The sequence below is a fragment of the Pangasianodon hypophthalmus genome, chromosome 9 (assembly GCF_027358585.1).
Source record: "Pangasianodon hypophthalmus isolate fPanHyp1 chromosome 9, fPanHyp1.pri, whole genome shotgun sequence".
In the NCBI taxonomy this organism is placed as follows: Eukaryota; Metazoa; Chordata; class Actinopteri; order Siluriformes; family Pangasiidae; genus Pangasianodon; species Pangasianodon hypophthalmus.
In genome coordinates this window covers 5246709-5265431 of record NC_069718.1, presented here as the reverse complement: position 1 = coordinate 5265431, position 18723 = coordinate 5246709, and the positions used below count along the sequence as shown (strand labels likewise).

Here is an 18723-nt window from a genome sequence, read left to right as displayed (position 1 = left end):
AGTTGAACTGGATTGAAGGAACCCAAAAAACACTCTTGTTGCTGTTTAACAGGTCTGATGTGAACAAGAAATATTGACTGATAAGTGAAACTGAATATTCATTCCTACATCTGACAACATATAAGTTTTTTGTGATGGATAAAATAATTTTAACATACGACAGCACTCTAAAGTCCCTAAACCATAAATTCTGTCTGCTTAGGCAAAAAAACTCCTTGAACTGCTGTAGCGTAGTTTAGTGTTTGTCCCATTAGTGTTGCCATAGCAGCTGTATTGTTTCCTGAGCTGAAGCCTTTACTACTGTCCTGATCTAAATATCAATCTGTAAACTCATCCTAAAAAGTCATTATCAGTTAGCTTTAACATGGCTTTTAGTGCTGAAACTTTTTAATTTACTGTACAAGTAAATTAAGCTGCAGCTACAATACAAAAAATAAACTTTTTTTACAGTGTTTACATTTCAGCGCTTTACACATATTTTGAATTAGTTAGTTGATGAAAATTACTAAAGCTACTGAAATGTCCTCATTCACTTTATAATAAGTTTTGTTTGATTACTGCTGCTACAATAATGCTAATTGTAATGTATTAATAGCAAGCTAACTGTAATGATAATTTACCACATTGGGAGGCCAAACTACCGTAATTTCTGGAGTAGCATGCTACCATAAAACCACTAAGAAATCAGAATATTATAATTAGGCTAATTTAGATAATATAACATATACAGTATATTGGTATACCACATAGGTCATAGCACCTACCAGAAGACAAAAAAATAATCCTATAGTCCAGAAAATACGGTAATTCACATGAAGGAGGACCAAGGAGATGATTACAATGACAAATGAGGAAATCTGATTTAAAATATTATATTGAAATGAGGTTTGAACAGTGAAACCACCACCTTTTTCAAATGCTGTCATGTATCTTACCTTGCTCATGGGTTCTCTGTTCTGAAGCATTAAAAACAACGAAGAAGAACAGCTGTCAAGATTCAATCCCTCACTTCTGTTACTATGCCAAGAGTAGGGCTGGAGAATATTCACTAGTTTCCATTACAAGCTGATGTAAGACATATAATTACTGTGTATACATTAGACACGGTTTCCTATTAAATTCTATGTTTCCATATAAATTAATTTATATATTAAAACATTTAATCAGTTTGAATTAATACATATTTGAATTAATTACAGATTTCATGCTACACCTAGAATAACACAACTTCAGAGAAAAGGGATGGATGTGTGGGTATGTGGCCCAATTGTGACGACTATTCATGTAAATTTTAAGATGTCTAAATGCATTTACATTGTGTGAATAAAATATCTCATTAGCACTCATATGCCTTGTTCAGAAGGACAGAGAGTAACAGGTCCTTGCTCTAATTAAACATTTGCATTAAAAACCTACAGATCAGACCCATGATCAGCTGAGGAGTGTCTTACCCATGTACTTGGCCCTCTCCTCTCTCCTCTGTTTTGCCAGCTTCTGTTTCTGCTCCGAGCTCATCCCATCTGTGTAACATTAAAAAAAATAAATAAATAATATGAATAATAACAATACTAATAGTGTTGGTCATAAGCATCATAATAGCAAAAGCAACAACAGCAGCAGTGTTACCCACCATCTCTCAGGTGCTGATATGTGTATATCTATTTTGAAATGAGTGTTGCTGTAAGCCACTTCTGATGAAGGCCTGTATTCTTTCCAATAAGGTCATGTCGCTTAAGTGGGATAAGAGTTTGGAAGTTGGAGGCAAGAATTTCATTGTGTTCTTTCAATTTTATCACAGTACAGGAGGACATGCATCACTGTCTCAACCTGCACTGGTTGGAGTTTCTTTGGCTTTTCAAGATCATTCTGCAGAATTCTGTATGCAGGGTTTCAGTCAGACGCTTGCCCCATTTAGTGTACCCATAAAGAGAACCCTTTTTCCCAAGAGTGTATGCATTAACTGGGTAACTGTTTGGTGCAAACTCCAAATTATTGGTAATCATTTGCTTCTAAATACCTAGAACCTGTCAGGTATTTAAAATTTAGCTAAACTCTCTTTGAACTTGGTACAAGGGTAAGTCAGGAGTTCTTTAAAGGTTCCTTGGATAATTAAAGTTGTTATACTTGGAACCCTTTCTTAAAAGAAAACACTCTTTTGTAGAGTTCTACATAGAACCTTTAAGGCAGGGGTCTTCAATCTTGTCCACAAAGGGCCAGTGTGGCTGAAGGCTTCCATTCCAGCCAAATAAGAGGTACACTTGATAATTGATTGGAGACTAAGATAAACGTATTAAACAAGTGGAATTAGGTTGGTTTGAATGAAAACCTGCAGTCACAGTGGCCCTTTGTGGACAAGTTTGAAAACCCCTGCTTAAAAGGTTCCCCTAGAAGGACAACCAAAGAACCCTTACATGTATGGTGACTGCGTGGACTTCAGACTTCACTGCCACTCAGCACAGTGGGCTGGACGACACTATCAAATAATTTGCACCAGCTTGAGATGGGGATACCAATATTGTAATGATTTTTTTCATCGTTGTGTTATATGTGCTTTTTCCTTTAGAGCTTTCACTGCCACGCTGAAAGTCCCTGAAGAGGTAAGGACGAGGACAAGGTAAGTGCCGAGGTAAATGTACGGCCTTATGTGCTGTAAGTCTGTGCTGCTGACGGTGAACTTATATCTACACTGTATGGCCAAAAGTTTGTGGACACCTAACCATCACACCCATATGAGCTTGTTAAACATCCCATTCCAGATTTATTCCCCCTTTGATGTTATAATAAGCTCCACTCTTCTGGGAAGCTTTCCACTAGATGTTGGAGCGTGGCTGTGGGGATTTGTGTTCATTCAGCTACAAGAGCATTAGTGAGATCAGACACTGATGTTGTATGAGGAGGTCTGGGGTTCAGTCGGTGTTCCAGTTCATCCCAAAGGTGTTCAGTGGGGTTGAGGTCAGGGCTCTGTGCAGGACACTCGAGTTCTTTCACTCCAAACTTAACACACCTTGTCTTCATGGAGCTCGCTTTGTGCACAGGGGCATTGTCATGCTGGAACAGGTTTGGGTCTCTTAGCTCCAGTGAAGGGAAAATGTCATGCTACAGCATACAAAGACATTCTATACAATTGTGGGCAACTTTGTGGCAGCAGGTTGGGGAAGAACCACATATGGGTGTGATGATCAGGTGTCCACATACTTCTGGCAATATACTAAATGTACTGACATCTGAACTTCCTCTAGAAGACCATGATGATGCTCTTTTTGAGGTTTACTTCAAGGCCCCAGTGCTGGCAGATGTTAACCAGCAGATCCAGATGTTGCTGTAGCTCCTCTCCAGGGAATGGAAGCAGCACCAGGTCATCTGCATAGACTAGGAATTTCACTTGTCCTGTAGGGTGAGGATGAGTGAAGAACTATCATTTCGAACTATTGTTTGTTTAGCGTCACCCAGATTTGTTTCTTGAATAGACTGATTTAATGACATACACTTTACCCCCTACGCCACTGTAATTCTCTCTCTCTGCAAACGAAGGGCTTGAGATTGTCATTTTCCTCAATCGACAACTACTTCCCAAACGTGTAGTGTCATTTGTGATGGTCGTTTACTTCAGCACTCTTTGATCCTCAGTCAGACAAAGGCTGTTCCAGTTAGGGAGAATGTGTTTTCACAATTGTAGAGTGTCCTCATACTTTATTAATTCAATTCAGTTCAATTCAATTTTATTTGTATGGCACTTTTAACAATGGACATTGTCACAAAGCGGCTTTACAGAAATAAATGCATTCAGGATATAAATTTTGAATGTATAAATTTATCCCAAATGAGCGAGCCAGAGGCAACAGTGGCAAATAAAAACTCCCTGAGACGATATGAGGAAGAAACCTTGAGAGGAATCGGACTCAGAAGGGAACTCATCCTCATCTGGGTGATACCGGATAGTGCCATTATAAATAAAGTTTCTCACCTGTGTCTACTCTCTCACCTGTGTCTACTTTCTCACCTGTATCTACTCTCTCACCTGTATCTACTCTCTCACCTGTGTCTACTCTCTCACCTGTGTCTACTTTCTCACCTGTATCTACTCTCTCACCTGTGTCTACTTTCTCACCTGTGTCTACTTTCTCACCTGTATCTACTCTCTCACCTGTGTCTACTTTCTCACCTGTATCTAGTCTCTCACTGTGTCTAGTCTCTCACTGTGTCTACTTGCTCACCTTTGTCTACTTTCTCACCTTTGTCTACTTTCTCACCTGTGTCTACTCTCTCACCTGCATCTACTTTCTCACCTGTGTCTACTCTCTCACCTGTGTCTAGTCTCTCACTGTGTCTAGTCTCTCACATGTGTCTACTTTCTCACCCGTGTCTACTTTCTCACCTGTGTCTACTTGCTCACCTTTGTCTAGTCTCTCACCGTGTCTAGTCTCTCACTGTTTCTACTTGCTCACCTTTGTCTACTTTCTCACCTGTGTCTACTCTCTCAGCTTTGTCTAGTCTCTCACCTTTGTCTACTTTCTCACCTGTGTCTACCCTCTCACCTGTGTCTACCCTCTCACCGTGTCTACTTTCTCACCTGTGTCTATTTTCTCACGTTTGCCTAGTTTCTTGCCTCTGTCTTACTTGTGTATTTCAGATGATAACAGTGAATATACAGCTCTCTATTCCATTCTATTTACCTTGTGCTCCTGGCTGTCCACATCCCCCTCCGGCTGTCTTTTCTTTCCTTATTACAAATGGGGTTCAACTTTCCCAACAGCCTGCTAACTAGCTAGATCATTTTAGCTTACTTAGTCCTACTATGTCTTTTCATAGTAATTTTTCCTATTTATCCTACTTATTAGCAACAGTGATGACATGACTCTAACCCCTTAATTAGTGAATGTTCACCTTCCTATGAAGGACAAATTTAAGATCCATCATCCATTTAACAATTTCAGATTTGTAAGCTGATTCTCAGATGTGTCAAATCTTTCACTCTATGTATGTCCATTCAGATGTACTTCTTGCATTACAATTTGTGTGTATGTGTTTACACCAGAATGTGTGTGTGCGTATGTTCCTCTGTGCTATCCTATGCAGCTTATGCAAGATTTACCATGCGAATCTAACATGGGACAGTCTGTTGCTATGGCAACTTCTCACTAAGATGGTGGTGGAACACACTTGGGACTGTCAGACTGTTTCAGAATGCTTGTCTACACACACACACACACACACACACACACACACACAGCTGAAAAACTGCAGCCATCGTGTTCTGCCTTCCTGCTCTAAACAAATGACGACTTGGCGTCGAGCCACAACCATCTGGTCGATTAAAAGCAAAACAGAAAGAAGATTCACGAAGAGTCACGATGGTGTGCACCGCTGTGTGCTCCAGTACGATGTAGTGTTTGGAAAAACAACCAGCTACTTGTAATTGTTTGAGTCTGCTGAGCCGTGGCTGCGCTACAGTTATTCTGCATTCCTGTTGTCATTAAGCTGAATGGTGTGGAACAAAATCAATAGGTATCAGTACTGTATCATGCTGCTGCGCAAATTCACTGCACCGAGGGACAGGAAAACACACCAAGGTTCAATTCAGACTAACTTTTACATATACGTATGGTTTAATCTGTTTAAATGGACCCCTGATGTGTTCTCTGCCTCAGTGCAGTTCTTTAGGCAGGTGAGAACACAGGAATCGCACTCGGGTCCGAGAGCATCTAAGCGAGAAACACTGAATCAATTCACCACATGCAGTGAATCAAATATTCTGTGTGTTATTAGTTGCAACATTGTTTTTTGCAGAAGTGAGAAACTAAACTGAGCCAAAGGACAGAGCTGTAGAACTACAGAAATGCAATGTGTTGTGGAGTTTTGTGGACCATGAATGAAAAGAGATAATAAATAAACACTGGATGTGATACAAAAAAATGTTTTAAACTAGTTATCTATCTAATCTATTTAGCCATCACTGTATCATTATACTGTATATTTGTTTCTCTGATTTTCTCCCTAAATTTTGTCTGCGTCAATTTCCCGCCCATTAGCCAGCTGTCGCCTATCATATGACAGCTACCAACTGGGGAGAGTGGAAGCTAGCATGTGCTTCCTCCAAGAAAGTGAAGCCAGCCTAGTGCATATTTTCATGCTGCATCACAGGGCAGCGTAACACAATCGAAGGAAAGTGCTATCCTCCCTCTTCCACATACGAGCTCACAGACACCCACAATTGGCTAGTGGTGCTCTGATTGACAGGAGAGAGAAAGTATGCCCCTCCCACCTCAAAAGCACGGCCAGTTTTGTTTTCTCGGACTGACATTGTCGGGAATTGAATTCGCAAAAGGGTGAACGCTTTTCTGTTGCGCCACCCAGGAACCCGTCACTGTATTTAGGACTGATGGTTTATGGGTACAGTTTCAGCCTTACAAGCTCATCAACACATTTTTGCTTTGTTTAGTTATATGCAGTGTGAAATTAAACCAAATCCAATGAAAGTATCAAAACATCAATGTCACTCTGATTTGGACTCAGAAATCCGACTAACAGATGTGTAAGTGTAAATGTAAATAACTTCAGCAAGGCTACTTTTCAGACACACTTGTCAGGATTGGCATAAAGTCAAGAGCGGTCATTAGCTAAGTTCTTGCAAAGAGTCTTGTGTTAATAACTCTGGTAATAACTCTTAATAACACTTTTAAAAACAAAGATCCCAGAAAGGTTTTTTTAGAAACATTAGAAGAATCTGATTTGTTTGGATTTTTTGTTGTTATTGTAATAATTTTCCACCACAAACGTCATTTCGCATTAACATGTAGATCCATCAGAACCCAAAAAAAACCCTGTTTTTGTGGGACCTTTATATATTTTTTTAAAGTGTAGCCGTATCTGATACGGTGCAGTACCTTTTTTGTTCTGGGGGGTGGCGCTGTTTGCAGGCGTGCTGGGTCTGCTGCTGGCTTTGATGGGCGTTTCTGTTTTGGAGGGAGGGTCAGTGATAAGAGAGGAATCTGTGATGGTGGTGTCGTCGGCTTTGAGGTGCTCCTCGTTCTGCTTCTTCAGCCTCTGAGTCGAGTCTATAGGAGAGCTACTGAGAGCTGTGTGTGTGAGAGAGAGAGAGAGAGGTGTTAATGTACAGCCAGAAAATACTGATAACTGAAAAAACACTACTAAAATTTAGAAAGCGTTTTTCTATTGATGGTACTGAGAGGTGGGGCAGTGCTCACTGCTGATTGGTTAGCTTACCACCAATCATCTTTACTTAATCATCATCAGCTGTCTGAGTTTTTGGCTTCCAACATACATGTAATCTAATGCTAGCACTAAGCCTCCTCTATCTACGCTAATCAGTACTAACTACATTACTGGCAGTTAACCACTGTAGCGTTTTTCTCATGCTGATGCCCTTAGAGCTCTTAGCATTCATTAGAGTTTCACTTCCATCCAGTTAGTGCGTCATTAGCATCCAGTTCACGCTCATGCGCTATCCAGCAGGGAGATATTTGCCTTCCAGGGGGCTTCACTTCAAACACATCACGCAGAACCCTGTTCCTCAGGGTCTGATTTCTTTTTCTTTCATCGTTTTCCTGCCTCTGAAAAATCCACCATGTGAGCTCGGTTTGTTAACCACTCAGCTTAAAACACACTTTTGTATACACTCTTCAGAAAAGGTTCCAAGTAGAACCCAATTATGGAAGCTAGAGTGTATGTGGAGTGTATGTTGAGTGTATGCATTAATATGTATTGTCATTATTCTTCTCATTAACATGGTTTAAAAAAGGTTCTTCAAAGGTTCTTTAGGGGTTTAGATAGATAGATAGATAGATAGATAGATAGATAGATAGATAGACAGATAGACAGATATATGTCGATATCTAGCTACATATCTATCTACATTCAGTTTTTTTTTACACTGCTCATAGTTTCATTTTCCAGTGAGGACATGTGTAAAATGCACTGTAAAGTCAGGTTTATGTTAAAATGTGAAAATGTTTAAGTGTCACAGTGTAAATGTCACCCAAACAAGCAGCTACTGCTACTTAACCTTTGACCTTGTAGAGGTCAGAGTACAGACAAACTTCCTGTTTTGATCAAGAACATATGTGGAGACTCCGGCTATCTTTTCTGATTCTGCAGGGTGTACGTGTGTGTGTATGTGTGTGTGTATGTGTGTGTGCCTGTGGTGTTATGTTCAGATGTGACGGCGTCAGTGAGAGGAAAACACAAACCTCTGACTAACATTTCTTTCAGAGACGGCAGCTGCTGCTGAGCCACGACACCACCGCCATGTTTACCTCAGAGGGAAGAAGATTCCCGACTAGTCCACAACTAACACAGATCAATCTTAAAAATGCATCTCTCATCATCCATTCATTCTTTCCATTCACCGAAAAATGACAGAGAAATAAAGAACGAAAGCGAGCGAGACATTAAGACCTATATTAAGGTATGAACAGCATGAGTGACCACTATACAGCTATTCACATTAATGCTAAACAAAAAGACAGAGAGAAACTGAGAGAAAGTGCAAGAAATGAGAGAGGGAGAGAGAGAGAGAGAGAGAGAGAGATCTGTCATTGGCTCTCTCTTTCTGTCTGTGTCTCTCACTGTCTATATATAGTCTCTCTCTCTCTCTCTCTCTCTCTGTCTCAGTGCGAACAGCAGGCACGTGGTCTTTCACTGTGGAGATAAACTGCCACTGCAGAGCTCCATCTGCCACACACACACACACACACACACATACACACACACAGAGACTTGTAAATGGAATGAATTAAGATGTAAATGAAGGGAGTGACACGCCTCCTTCATGCTGAAACACAGGGAACAGAATAAGCTGTGATGGCGCTGAAGGTAAATAAACACACTTTCACATGTGCAGTATTTACTAATAGTTTACTAATAAATTTAATGCCCGTGGTTTAGTTTAGTGCGTCGCTGCATCCAGAACATCCGATGAACCCCATTACACAGTCATACACACATTATAACCCTGATTCTGCACCACTGCAGGGAGTGTGTGTGTGTGTTTTAATATGAGCTGCTGAACTGACACTCCATGCTCCAGAGGACAGAGCTGCAGCGCTGCACACATGTGATGAATTATTGATATCAAGGACTACTGACACTGGCTGTTAGTACTGACACTGGATATTAGTACTGACACTGGATATTAGTACTGACACTGGATATTAGTACTGACACTGGCTGTTAGTACTGACACTGGATATTAGTACTGATACTGGCTGTTAGTACTGACACTGGATATTAGTACTGATACTGGCTGTTAGTACTGACACTGGCTGTTAGTACTGACACTGGCTATTAGTACTGATACTGGCTGTTAGTACTGACACTGGCTGTTAGTACTGACACTGGATATTAGTACTGACACTGGATATTAGTACGGACACTGGATATTAGTACGGACACTGGATATTAGTACTGATACTGGCTGTTAGTACTGATACTGGCTGTTAGTACTGACACTGGATATTAGTACGGACACTGGATATTAGTACTGACACTGGCTGTTAGTACTGATACTGGCTGTTAGTACTGACACTGGATATTAGTACGGACACTGGATATTAGTACTGACACTGGCTGTTAGTACTGACACTGGATATTAGTACGGACACTGGATATTAGTACTGATACTGGCTGTTAGTACTGACACTGGATATTAGTACGGACACTGGATATTAGTACGGACACTGGCTGTTAGTACTGATACTGGCTGTTAGTACTGACACTGGCTGTTAGTACTGACACTGGCTATTAGTACTGACACTGGCTGTTAGTACTGACACTGGATATTAGTACTGACACTGGATATTAGTACTGATACTGGCTGTTAGTACTGACACTGGCTGTTAGTACTGACACTGGATATTAGTACTGATACTGGCTGTTAGTACTGACACTGGCTGTTAGTACAGACACTGGATATTAGTACTGATACTGGCTGTTAGTACTGACACTGGCTGTTAGTACTGACACTGGATATTAGTACTGATACTGGCTGTTAGTACTGACACTGGCTGTTAGTACTGACACTGGATATTAGTACTGACACTGGATATTAGTACGGACACTGGATATTAGTACTGACACTGGCTGTTAGTACTGATACTGGCTGTTAGTACTGACACTGGATATTAGTTCTGACACTGGCTGTTAGTACTGACACTGGCTGTTAGTACAGACACTGGATATTAGTACTGATACTGGCTGTTAGTACTGACACTGGCTGTTAGTACTGACACTGGCTGTTAGTACAGACACTGGATATTAGTACTGATACTGGCTGTTAGTACTGACACTGGATATTAGTACTGACACTGGATATTAGTACGGACACTGGATATTAGTACGGACACTGGATATTAGTACTGACACTGGCTGTTAGTACTGATACTGGCTGTTAGTACTGACACTGGATATTAGTTCTGACACTGGATATTAGTACTGATACTGGCTGTTAGTACTGATACTGGCTGTTAGTACTGACACTGGATATTAGTTCTGACACTGGATATTAGTACGGACACTGGCTGTTAGAGTAAGTAAGACAGAGAGACATAGTGAAAGAGTGAAGGAGAGACAGAGACATAATGAGAGAGAGACTGAATGATAGACAGGGGAATAGTGAAGGAGTGACAGAGAGACAGTGAAACTGAGAGAAAGAGTAGAAGAGAGAGGAAGAAACACAAAGAGATAGAGTGATGTACTGCAAGCCCAGGAGATGGGAGGGAGGGAGAAAGATAAAGAGACTGAAAGAAAGAGAGAGAGAGAGAGACAGAGAGAGAGAGCAAGAGAGAGAGAGAGAGAGAGAGAGAGAGAATGTGTGATGGAGTTCATTAGTGAGCTGTGCTTTTGTGTTTTTTGTGAGCTGCATGACTGGGTGCTAGGAAAAAAGACAAAAGCCGAGAGTGAGAGTGAGAGAGAGAGGGAGAGAGAGAGAGAGAGAGGGAAAGGAGAGGGCAATAAAGCAGCAGATAGAATAGTTTAGAACATGTCGAGACAGATCATCTGATCATCTGAACATCAGGACATGTCGCAGCTCTGGAGACAAAATGGAGGTCTGGATGATGATCTGATATCACAGAGATGTTCCGAGTTCATGCCTCTGTATCACAACACTGAGTAACAGCACAGACGCCATTTTAAAACATTAGCTACTCTTAGCTCTGATATCATAAAATAGAGAAATGTGGAGACAGGAGCTAAAAGAACATTTAGTTTTCGTCTTTGTTTTAGTTTTCTAAACAAGATTCTAGCTTGTTAGGTCACGTCCCAACCGCATACTATCCTTCTAAAAGCAGGCCACTATATGAAGTAAGTAGTAAGTTAGTAAGCTAGACAGTATTTGGGACTCAGCCCTCAGGGTTGCCAGAATCAAACTGGCCTAGTTTCAGAACACGGATTTGGAAATAGCAAGTCAGCAGGTGGCGGTTTTTTTGGCTAGTCGGTGTAGTAGTCGGTGGCTGTCAAGATCCTGTTTTAAAGCAAACAAACAGCAATTTTCACAAACACATGCTATTGCAAACAAAGAGAAAGTGCAAGCGCAAGATGTATAGAACCATTTCTGTTTTAAGACATATTGCAAAGGCTTTGACCAAAAGGCGTATTGCAGACACTACAAATCACCATGGTGACCTTATTTCCAATGCAAAAAAAAATTATTATAAGAAGAAAAATGTCTCTCCCTTTTCCACATCTTTTTTCCACATTTTTTGAGATGTAGTTTGGCTATAAATTTTGCTGAAACCTGGCAACCCTGACTGCACTAGTGTTTCTTTAAAAATGGTGATTGTCAGACTTGATTGACCAATCGGCATTTTCACACTTGGTCCGGATACTGAGTCTGCACTCAGGACCGATTCTGGGCTCGTCTGGAGGTTTGCTTAACGTAACACGTGTCGTGTACATATTTCATCATTACAGTGGAGATTCTACCCCATTAAACAATGCTGCTGATTGGTTGATACTCCCCCCATCCTCCATCCTAGTCTCTCTTCCAGATAAACTCCGGCCAAAGAGCAAATCTTGGAGTGAATTATATGTATAATATAACTGCCAGAGATTTATTCCATTTATTCCATTGGCAGTGATATAAATGCCAGGGATTTGCAAATTACAGGGTACAGGCCAAAAAATCCCTTACAAGCGAGTCAGCTTTGTGTGGCAAATAAAATTTCTTGCCAAGTAGGTCACTGGGTAATAACTGTATAATTCTACCAAATATCTGTTTAACCATTAGAACAATGTAGTAGTAGCAGTTTAACCAGTCATTGATTTTTTTTTCCTAGAACAGCACACCCTCATGTGTTTTATTCCGAACTTATACGTACTATTTATTATCAAGATGACTAATAATAGCTGAAACATAAATATGCCGTAATTTAAACACTAGCTTTAACCTTATGCTCTCACATTTGCGCGTATGTGTTCATTATGTACAAAGGTTGACAGAAATGAATGGATGTATTAGTTAATAATAACTTAAAATTTTAAAGTGATTAAAATTCAGTCAAAGGCCATCTTTATCGTTTTTCACATTCCGTTCAGTCACCAATGACCATTCATACGCTGAAAAAAAAAAAAACAGGGATAAAACTAAAATAATTGCTTCAACTTGTTGCAAGGAATTTTTACAGTCAGCTGAAAAGTATGTTACAACATTAAGAAACGTTTTTTAGCTGAGAAAAAACTACAAAAAATTACTGCAACAAGTTTTCTCAAACGCAATTTTTTTTAGTTCTATCCAGTGTACACTCTCTGAGCAAAAAAGTTTAACCATCTAGTATACTTAAGGTTTTTTTTGTCTGTCTGAGGGGAACCTTTAAGGTTTTATGTGGAACCTTACAACAGTGTTTCCGTGTAGCTTTTTCGTGTAGCTCAGAATCCGTAGCTACACGACGAACTGTGGATCAAAAAAATTGCATCGAGTCATTGCAGATAATTTTTTTCCCATCTTTTCTCAACAAAAAAATTATATTTTGTTAAAAATGATTTTCCAGTTGAACAAAACTAAAAATAAATACCTGCAACATTTCTACACAATTTTCAGATTTTTTTTTTGCGGTGAATAATCACGTATAAAAATGAGAATAAATTTTTTAAATAGAAAAAAAATAAAAGGGAAAAAAAAATATTACCACTGTATAGTTTTGTTACTTTTTACTAGGGGTGATATGATGAAATAATATCGATATCACAATAAATTTTGATGATAAAAATGTTGCACTTTTCTGATAAATTATGGGAATTGTGATATGTTTTTTTTTTTTTTTTTTTTTAATGTTTTTTTTTAAATAACAATCTCAATTTTCAATTACAATCTCAGCAGATTTCACAGTTTTTTCAATCTTTATAATTTTATAAACTGTACAGTTTTTTCCAGTGTTAGTTTATTTTTATAAACATTAAATAAAACTCTCATGAAACCAACATTTTTACAGTATTTACAATATTTTACTGTATTTCTGGCAGCTTGTTATGAAACCTAGAGTGCTACACATCAGGCATCGTGGAAATGTCTCGAAATATCGTGATGATGATTTTTTTTTCATCATATCAGCCACTCTTACTTTTTTCCCCGTTATAATTGTGCACTGGAGTTTTTACTTTTTAACGTATAATGAAGCAGGTATTACTGTATAATTATCCTGGAAAAGCCTACAGCTGTGTGTGTGTTTCGGGCGACACGATGGTTAATACAGTCGTGAGCTCGGTACTTGTGAGCATTTGTGCACGAGTCAGGTGTTCACACACACACACACACACACACACACACATGCTATGGGTGGTGTGGTCAAGTTTCAGCCCACGCAGTTGGCACTAGAGGGTAAAAATAACCACGCTACAGAGATCATCCAGCAGCCATAAAAGGCTCTGCAGCTCAGACACAGGCACCATCAGGAATCTCCACATGTCCACACACTACACAGGACAATATAAGAGATAAAATAAAAAAAAAAATAAAAAAAGAAGTGCAAGGAGGCGTACTGTAGCGAGGACACAGTGACTGGACCACAATACAAGCGCACCTAATAATCATATTCAAAATATTCATCTAGAGTGGATGATGATACGACTTCCCCAATATTTACAAACAAATTTCATTGACCAAAGTGCTATGTTAAAGTTATCTTAAAGGTATACGAGATATCTTAAAGTGTAAGGATACTGAGAATTTCAGAAGCTAGAAATTAAAATTGCAATAATAAAAACATACAGAAAACAAAGTCATAAAGAAGAATGAATAAAATAGAAAGGACAAAAGGAGGCAGATGGAAAGGAAACACTACAAAAACATATTTAACGTAGCTAAATTTACCTGGTGTTTATAAATTAAATCATTTGAAAATTAAATCATTTGAAATCAACTTGAAATCATCTGGCAATAAATTATCTCATACCTGGTGTTTATAAATTAAATCATTTAAAAATTAAATCATTTGAAATCAACTTGAAATCATCTGGCAATAAATTATCTCATAACATGTCTTTGTTTTAATCTCATAAGTAAGGAATATTGCTGAAGTCAACTAAAGGTCAACTAAAAGTCATATACTAGGGAAAAAACAAAGAAAAACCTCCTCAATTTGGAATTCCTACCCGGAAAAATCGGGAAGGTCTCCTCACCCCCGAGTTCAGGGAGTGACATCAAATCAAAATGGCCGCTCAGAGCATCAACAGTAGCCACACAGCAGCATTTCTTTATTTTTAAATGAGTTATAATGCATACACACATATTAACTTTAGATCAGTCAACATACAGACAAATTCACTTGTTAAATCTATAACACTGACTACACACTTCACTGTTTTTACTGAGGAGGAAAATATACATCACTCATCACAGTTAGCTTGTCGCTAACAAACGACAAACACTCTTGAAGTTAAAAGGCAAAAAAAAAAAAAAAAAACGCAGCTTGTCCAATATCCTGAAGATGTCCGAAACCTTTACAAAAAAGTTACAGCTTTACCTCGTGACCATTACAAAGCGCTGACACTGGAGACTCCTTCCATAAACGTCTCCTTACTGAAACCTTCACCATATATAGTGGTATGGTTAGAAATATCATCAGAAATGTGATTTTAATGAAAATAAACTAATTCGCTAGGACGCAGTGTATTCACCAAACCCTTATTTATTAGCATTTAATTACTGAAACACTGTTTATGTTCAGAATAATTCATATTTATGTGCTACTTACTTTTTTACCTGCTGATTAAAGTTTCTGAGAAGGTTTGTGCTAATTCAATGTTTTAGAATGCAATAATGGCATTTAAAAGAGTTTATATAAAGTTTTATCACAGTTTATGAAATTATCACTGTTTATGTGGCCAAAATAAAGGTACTTTCACTTTACTTCTGCTTTATCTGAGCATTATCAGGATTTATTTGCTGCCTACAGCACTAAGATATATACACTAGGGATGTGTGTGTGTGTGTGTGTGTGTGTGTGTGGACTTTAAAAGTGCTGTATAACAGATTATTGGTGTTTGCCTATGCATGTGTATCAGAGTTCACAGCATAATGCCGGGGGTTAAAGTGGGTCAGCTCTGAGCGTGTGTGTGTGTGTGTGTGTGTGTGTGTGTGTGTGTGTGTGTGTGTGTGAAGAATCTGGGTCAGTGAGGCCTCAGGCATGTAGGCTATGCGCTGGTGCAGATGGCAACCGGACGCCTGTTTTTTCCAAACACAGCCTGCACAGTGTGTGTGTGTGTGTGTGTGTGTTAGACAGAGTAAAAGACTGTTCTATCTCTTTTTACATTAGAATATATACAGTATTAAGCAATTCTTTTAAACTTACTGAGTATATTATTATTATTATTATTATTATTATTATTATTATTTTAAGTTACGTTGAGTTAGCTATATCTGCAGTGATTAATCACACACACACACACACACACACAAACACACAGAGTCTGGTCATCATGAATCATACACACACACACACACACACACACACACACACACAAATTAGATGAAATGAAATCAATGACCTAATGAGGACATCCTGGCTAGTGTATCTATCTCTCTCTCTCTCTCACACACACCCACACATACACACACACAAACACACACTATTTATCCATTAAATTAAGTTACTCTCCCAGTAGCAGTTAAATATAGACCTAAAGAGAACTTTAAACATGTTTCTCTGCTGTACTCACAAGAAGCTGTGCTTTTTGTTTCATTTGTTTCATAGAGCGATTCTCTGTTCTAACAGTTGCATCATTTTTGTAGCCCTATTGCTGCAAATCTACAAGCCTTTGTTTTAGACAACAGACAAAAATGATCACAAATGAAGATTTACAGTGGTGACACAAGTGCTTTTGTGACATCATTCAGGGGCGGAGCCTCATAAACCTCCTAAAACACAGCTAACGATCTGAAATGTAGTTCAGCTGGACGATGATGGACGCAGTGGGACTGCAGGCCGAGACGTGCAGTGCGACGATGTGTGTTTAGTTTTGACTGAACACGCTCATGTTTAGTCTGGACTACAAACAGAGTCCCAGATCTGAAGAAAATAAAAAATAAAGAAAAACAACATTAAAGGCTTAAAAGCCTGAAAGAAAGCTGTGTTTCACTAGTGGAGTATGTGTGTGTGTGTGTGTGTGTGTGTGTGTGTGGAGGGTGGGGTGTTGCATTCGGAGAAAATGCCTCAGTTTCCGTCATTAAAGACTTTCTGAAATCTAGACCACAGCTGCCTTCTGGATGATGTCATAGGAAGAAAAGGAAGTGTGTCTGTGTATGTATTTGTGTGTGTGTGTGTGTGTGTGTGTGCTGTAAGCTGACTTGTTCTTTGACCCACGTGTGTTTCTGATAAGTGTGTATGTGTGTGAGATGATGTTGTCATAGCGATAAAGCTGTATGCGTCCTGACCGCGTGCTCGCTTTTACTGTTTAAGGAACCTGTTATAAAGCAGTTATAAAGCAGGGAATATTAATCTAAGCCCAGTGAAAAATCTGTAAGAGTTTGACTGCTGCCGCTTGCCGTATTCAGTCTCGCAGCGAGCGTATCACTGCCCCTCCCCCAGATATTACACACCTCCCGATAGCGATACTGTGAGATTTATCACTGAGGAGACGTGTAAAAAATGTATCACACACGTCCCTCTGATAAACGAATCCAGTCCGAACAGAGCCGCACTCGGTCACGTCAGGAAGAAAACTTTCCAGAAAGTTCCACAGAGATTAATTATGAACTCAAGGTCCAGGAAGTGAATAAAGTTATGTTGTGAATATTATTATTTTTCATTGTAGCTACTGAAATAAAAATGATTTCTTAAAGGTAAATGTAGCACTTTTATACGAGCATGTGTGTGTGTGTGTGTGTGTGTGTGTGTGTGTGTGTGTGTGTGTGTGGCTTCCTGGCTCCATTTGCTCAGCTGGGACTCTAATATTAGCAGCCTGGCTGTGAGTGTAGTGAGTGAGAGGACGAGCATGATGGGCTTGGCTCACACACCCCTACACACACACACACACACACACACACGCACACACACACACTCACACACACACGTGACTTCAAAGCTACAGCTGTCAGTGACTCCCCGTGAAGAGTAAAGAACCTGAGAGAGAGCTCTATCTGAACCATACACAACACACAAACACACACACATACACACATATATGACAACACACTCCTGCACATGAGAATAAGTGCTGTGCTTTATACTATATTTAATTTAATTTGTCCACATGAATGATGCTAATATCCATCTCTCTGCGTAAGATCGCGGGTTACAGACATGCGTAAAGCTGTGTTTTTTAAACCAGTGTATCATTTTTCCAGTAAAAATTCAAATTACGATTATTTGTTTCAAACTGACGTTAAATAAGTTCGCATTCTGTGTTTATATAATGCTCACTCTTACACATTTTAAATATCGTGTTATTTGCTAGCTAAATTCTGACTGAAGCATATCACTATTGTAACAGGTTGAATGGGCGGGGCCAAGTAGAGCCCTCCAATGAGAGGAGGGGGTGTGGTCAAGAAGATGGCTCCAAAGAATTTGGAAAGTGGGCGGCGCCAAAAAGGCACGGATACAAACTTTCAGAACTCGCATGTTAGTAATGAACGTAATAATGATTTACAAATTTCACAAAAGCACATATAAGCACAAAACACACTCACTACTTTCGCAAAAACAAAACTTTTAAACGTAACATGCTCTAGCTGGTTCATAAAATCCTCGGTAGCATGAATACTGTGGAGCGTGCTACTATTTTTCCGATCTATTTGTACTAGATATGTTAATTAACTAGCACGGATGATTAAAGATACTTTACGAATCAGGAATACAGAAAGAAACTCAGTACAGTGCAGGACAAAAAACTGTGATGTAGCTCTAATGCTAGCACAACGCATTAAGACACTGGTCAAGATGCTAGCAATGAATGTTTTATGTGTAAGAGAACGCCACAACTCATAGCCAGAATGATAGCTAAAGACGTCCTGATATCATGTCGAGGTCGTAAACGCGATGCTTCATCACCAGAGTCATCCTCAGGACAGGATAATAAATAGCTAGTCATACTTTTTTTTTTTTTTTACTGTAATTACATTATTTGATGCATTTTTGTCTAGCTATAGGGTTTCAAACACGTGAACAATAATGTCTTGATCTTTGAAATTTGGCTACGCTGGGCTAGTTCCTGGGTCGGTAAGTGGGCGGGGCTTCAGTGCTCACCTTCAGCTCTCTCTCTCTCTGTTACATG

The 18723-nt window shown here is 39.3% G+C and overlaps 1 protein-coding gene across 5 annotated transcripts in view; it reads right to left on the bottom strand.

Moving 5' to 3' along the window:
- Positions 1–18723, bottom strand: part of map7d1b (MAP7 domain containing 1b) — a 55710-nt gene that overhangs the window by 25296 nt on the left and 11691 nt on the right. For 3 of the 5 annotated variants that reach the window (XM_026947314.3, XM_026947315.3, XM_026947317.3), the window contains exons 2-4: positions 6885–7076; positions 1452–1520; positions 936–956 (exon numbers count right to left, since the gene is read on the bottom strand). In XM_026947314.3, the coding sequence (XP_026803115.3) occupies positions 936–956; positions 1452–1520; positions 6885–7076 (282 nt within the window). The remainder of the gene's footprint in view (positions 1–935; positions 957–1451; positions 1521–6884; positions 7077–18723) is intronic. The other 2 variants (XM_026947316.3, XM_026947318.3) reach the window with 1 other exon arrangement.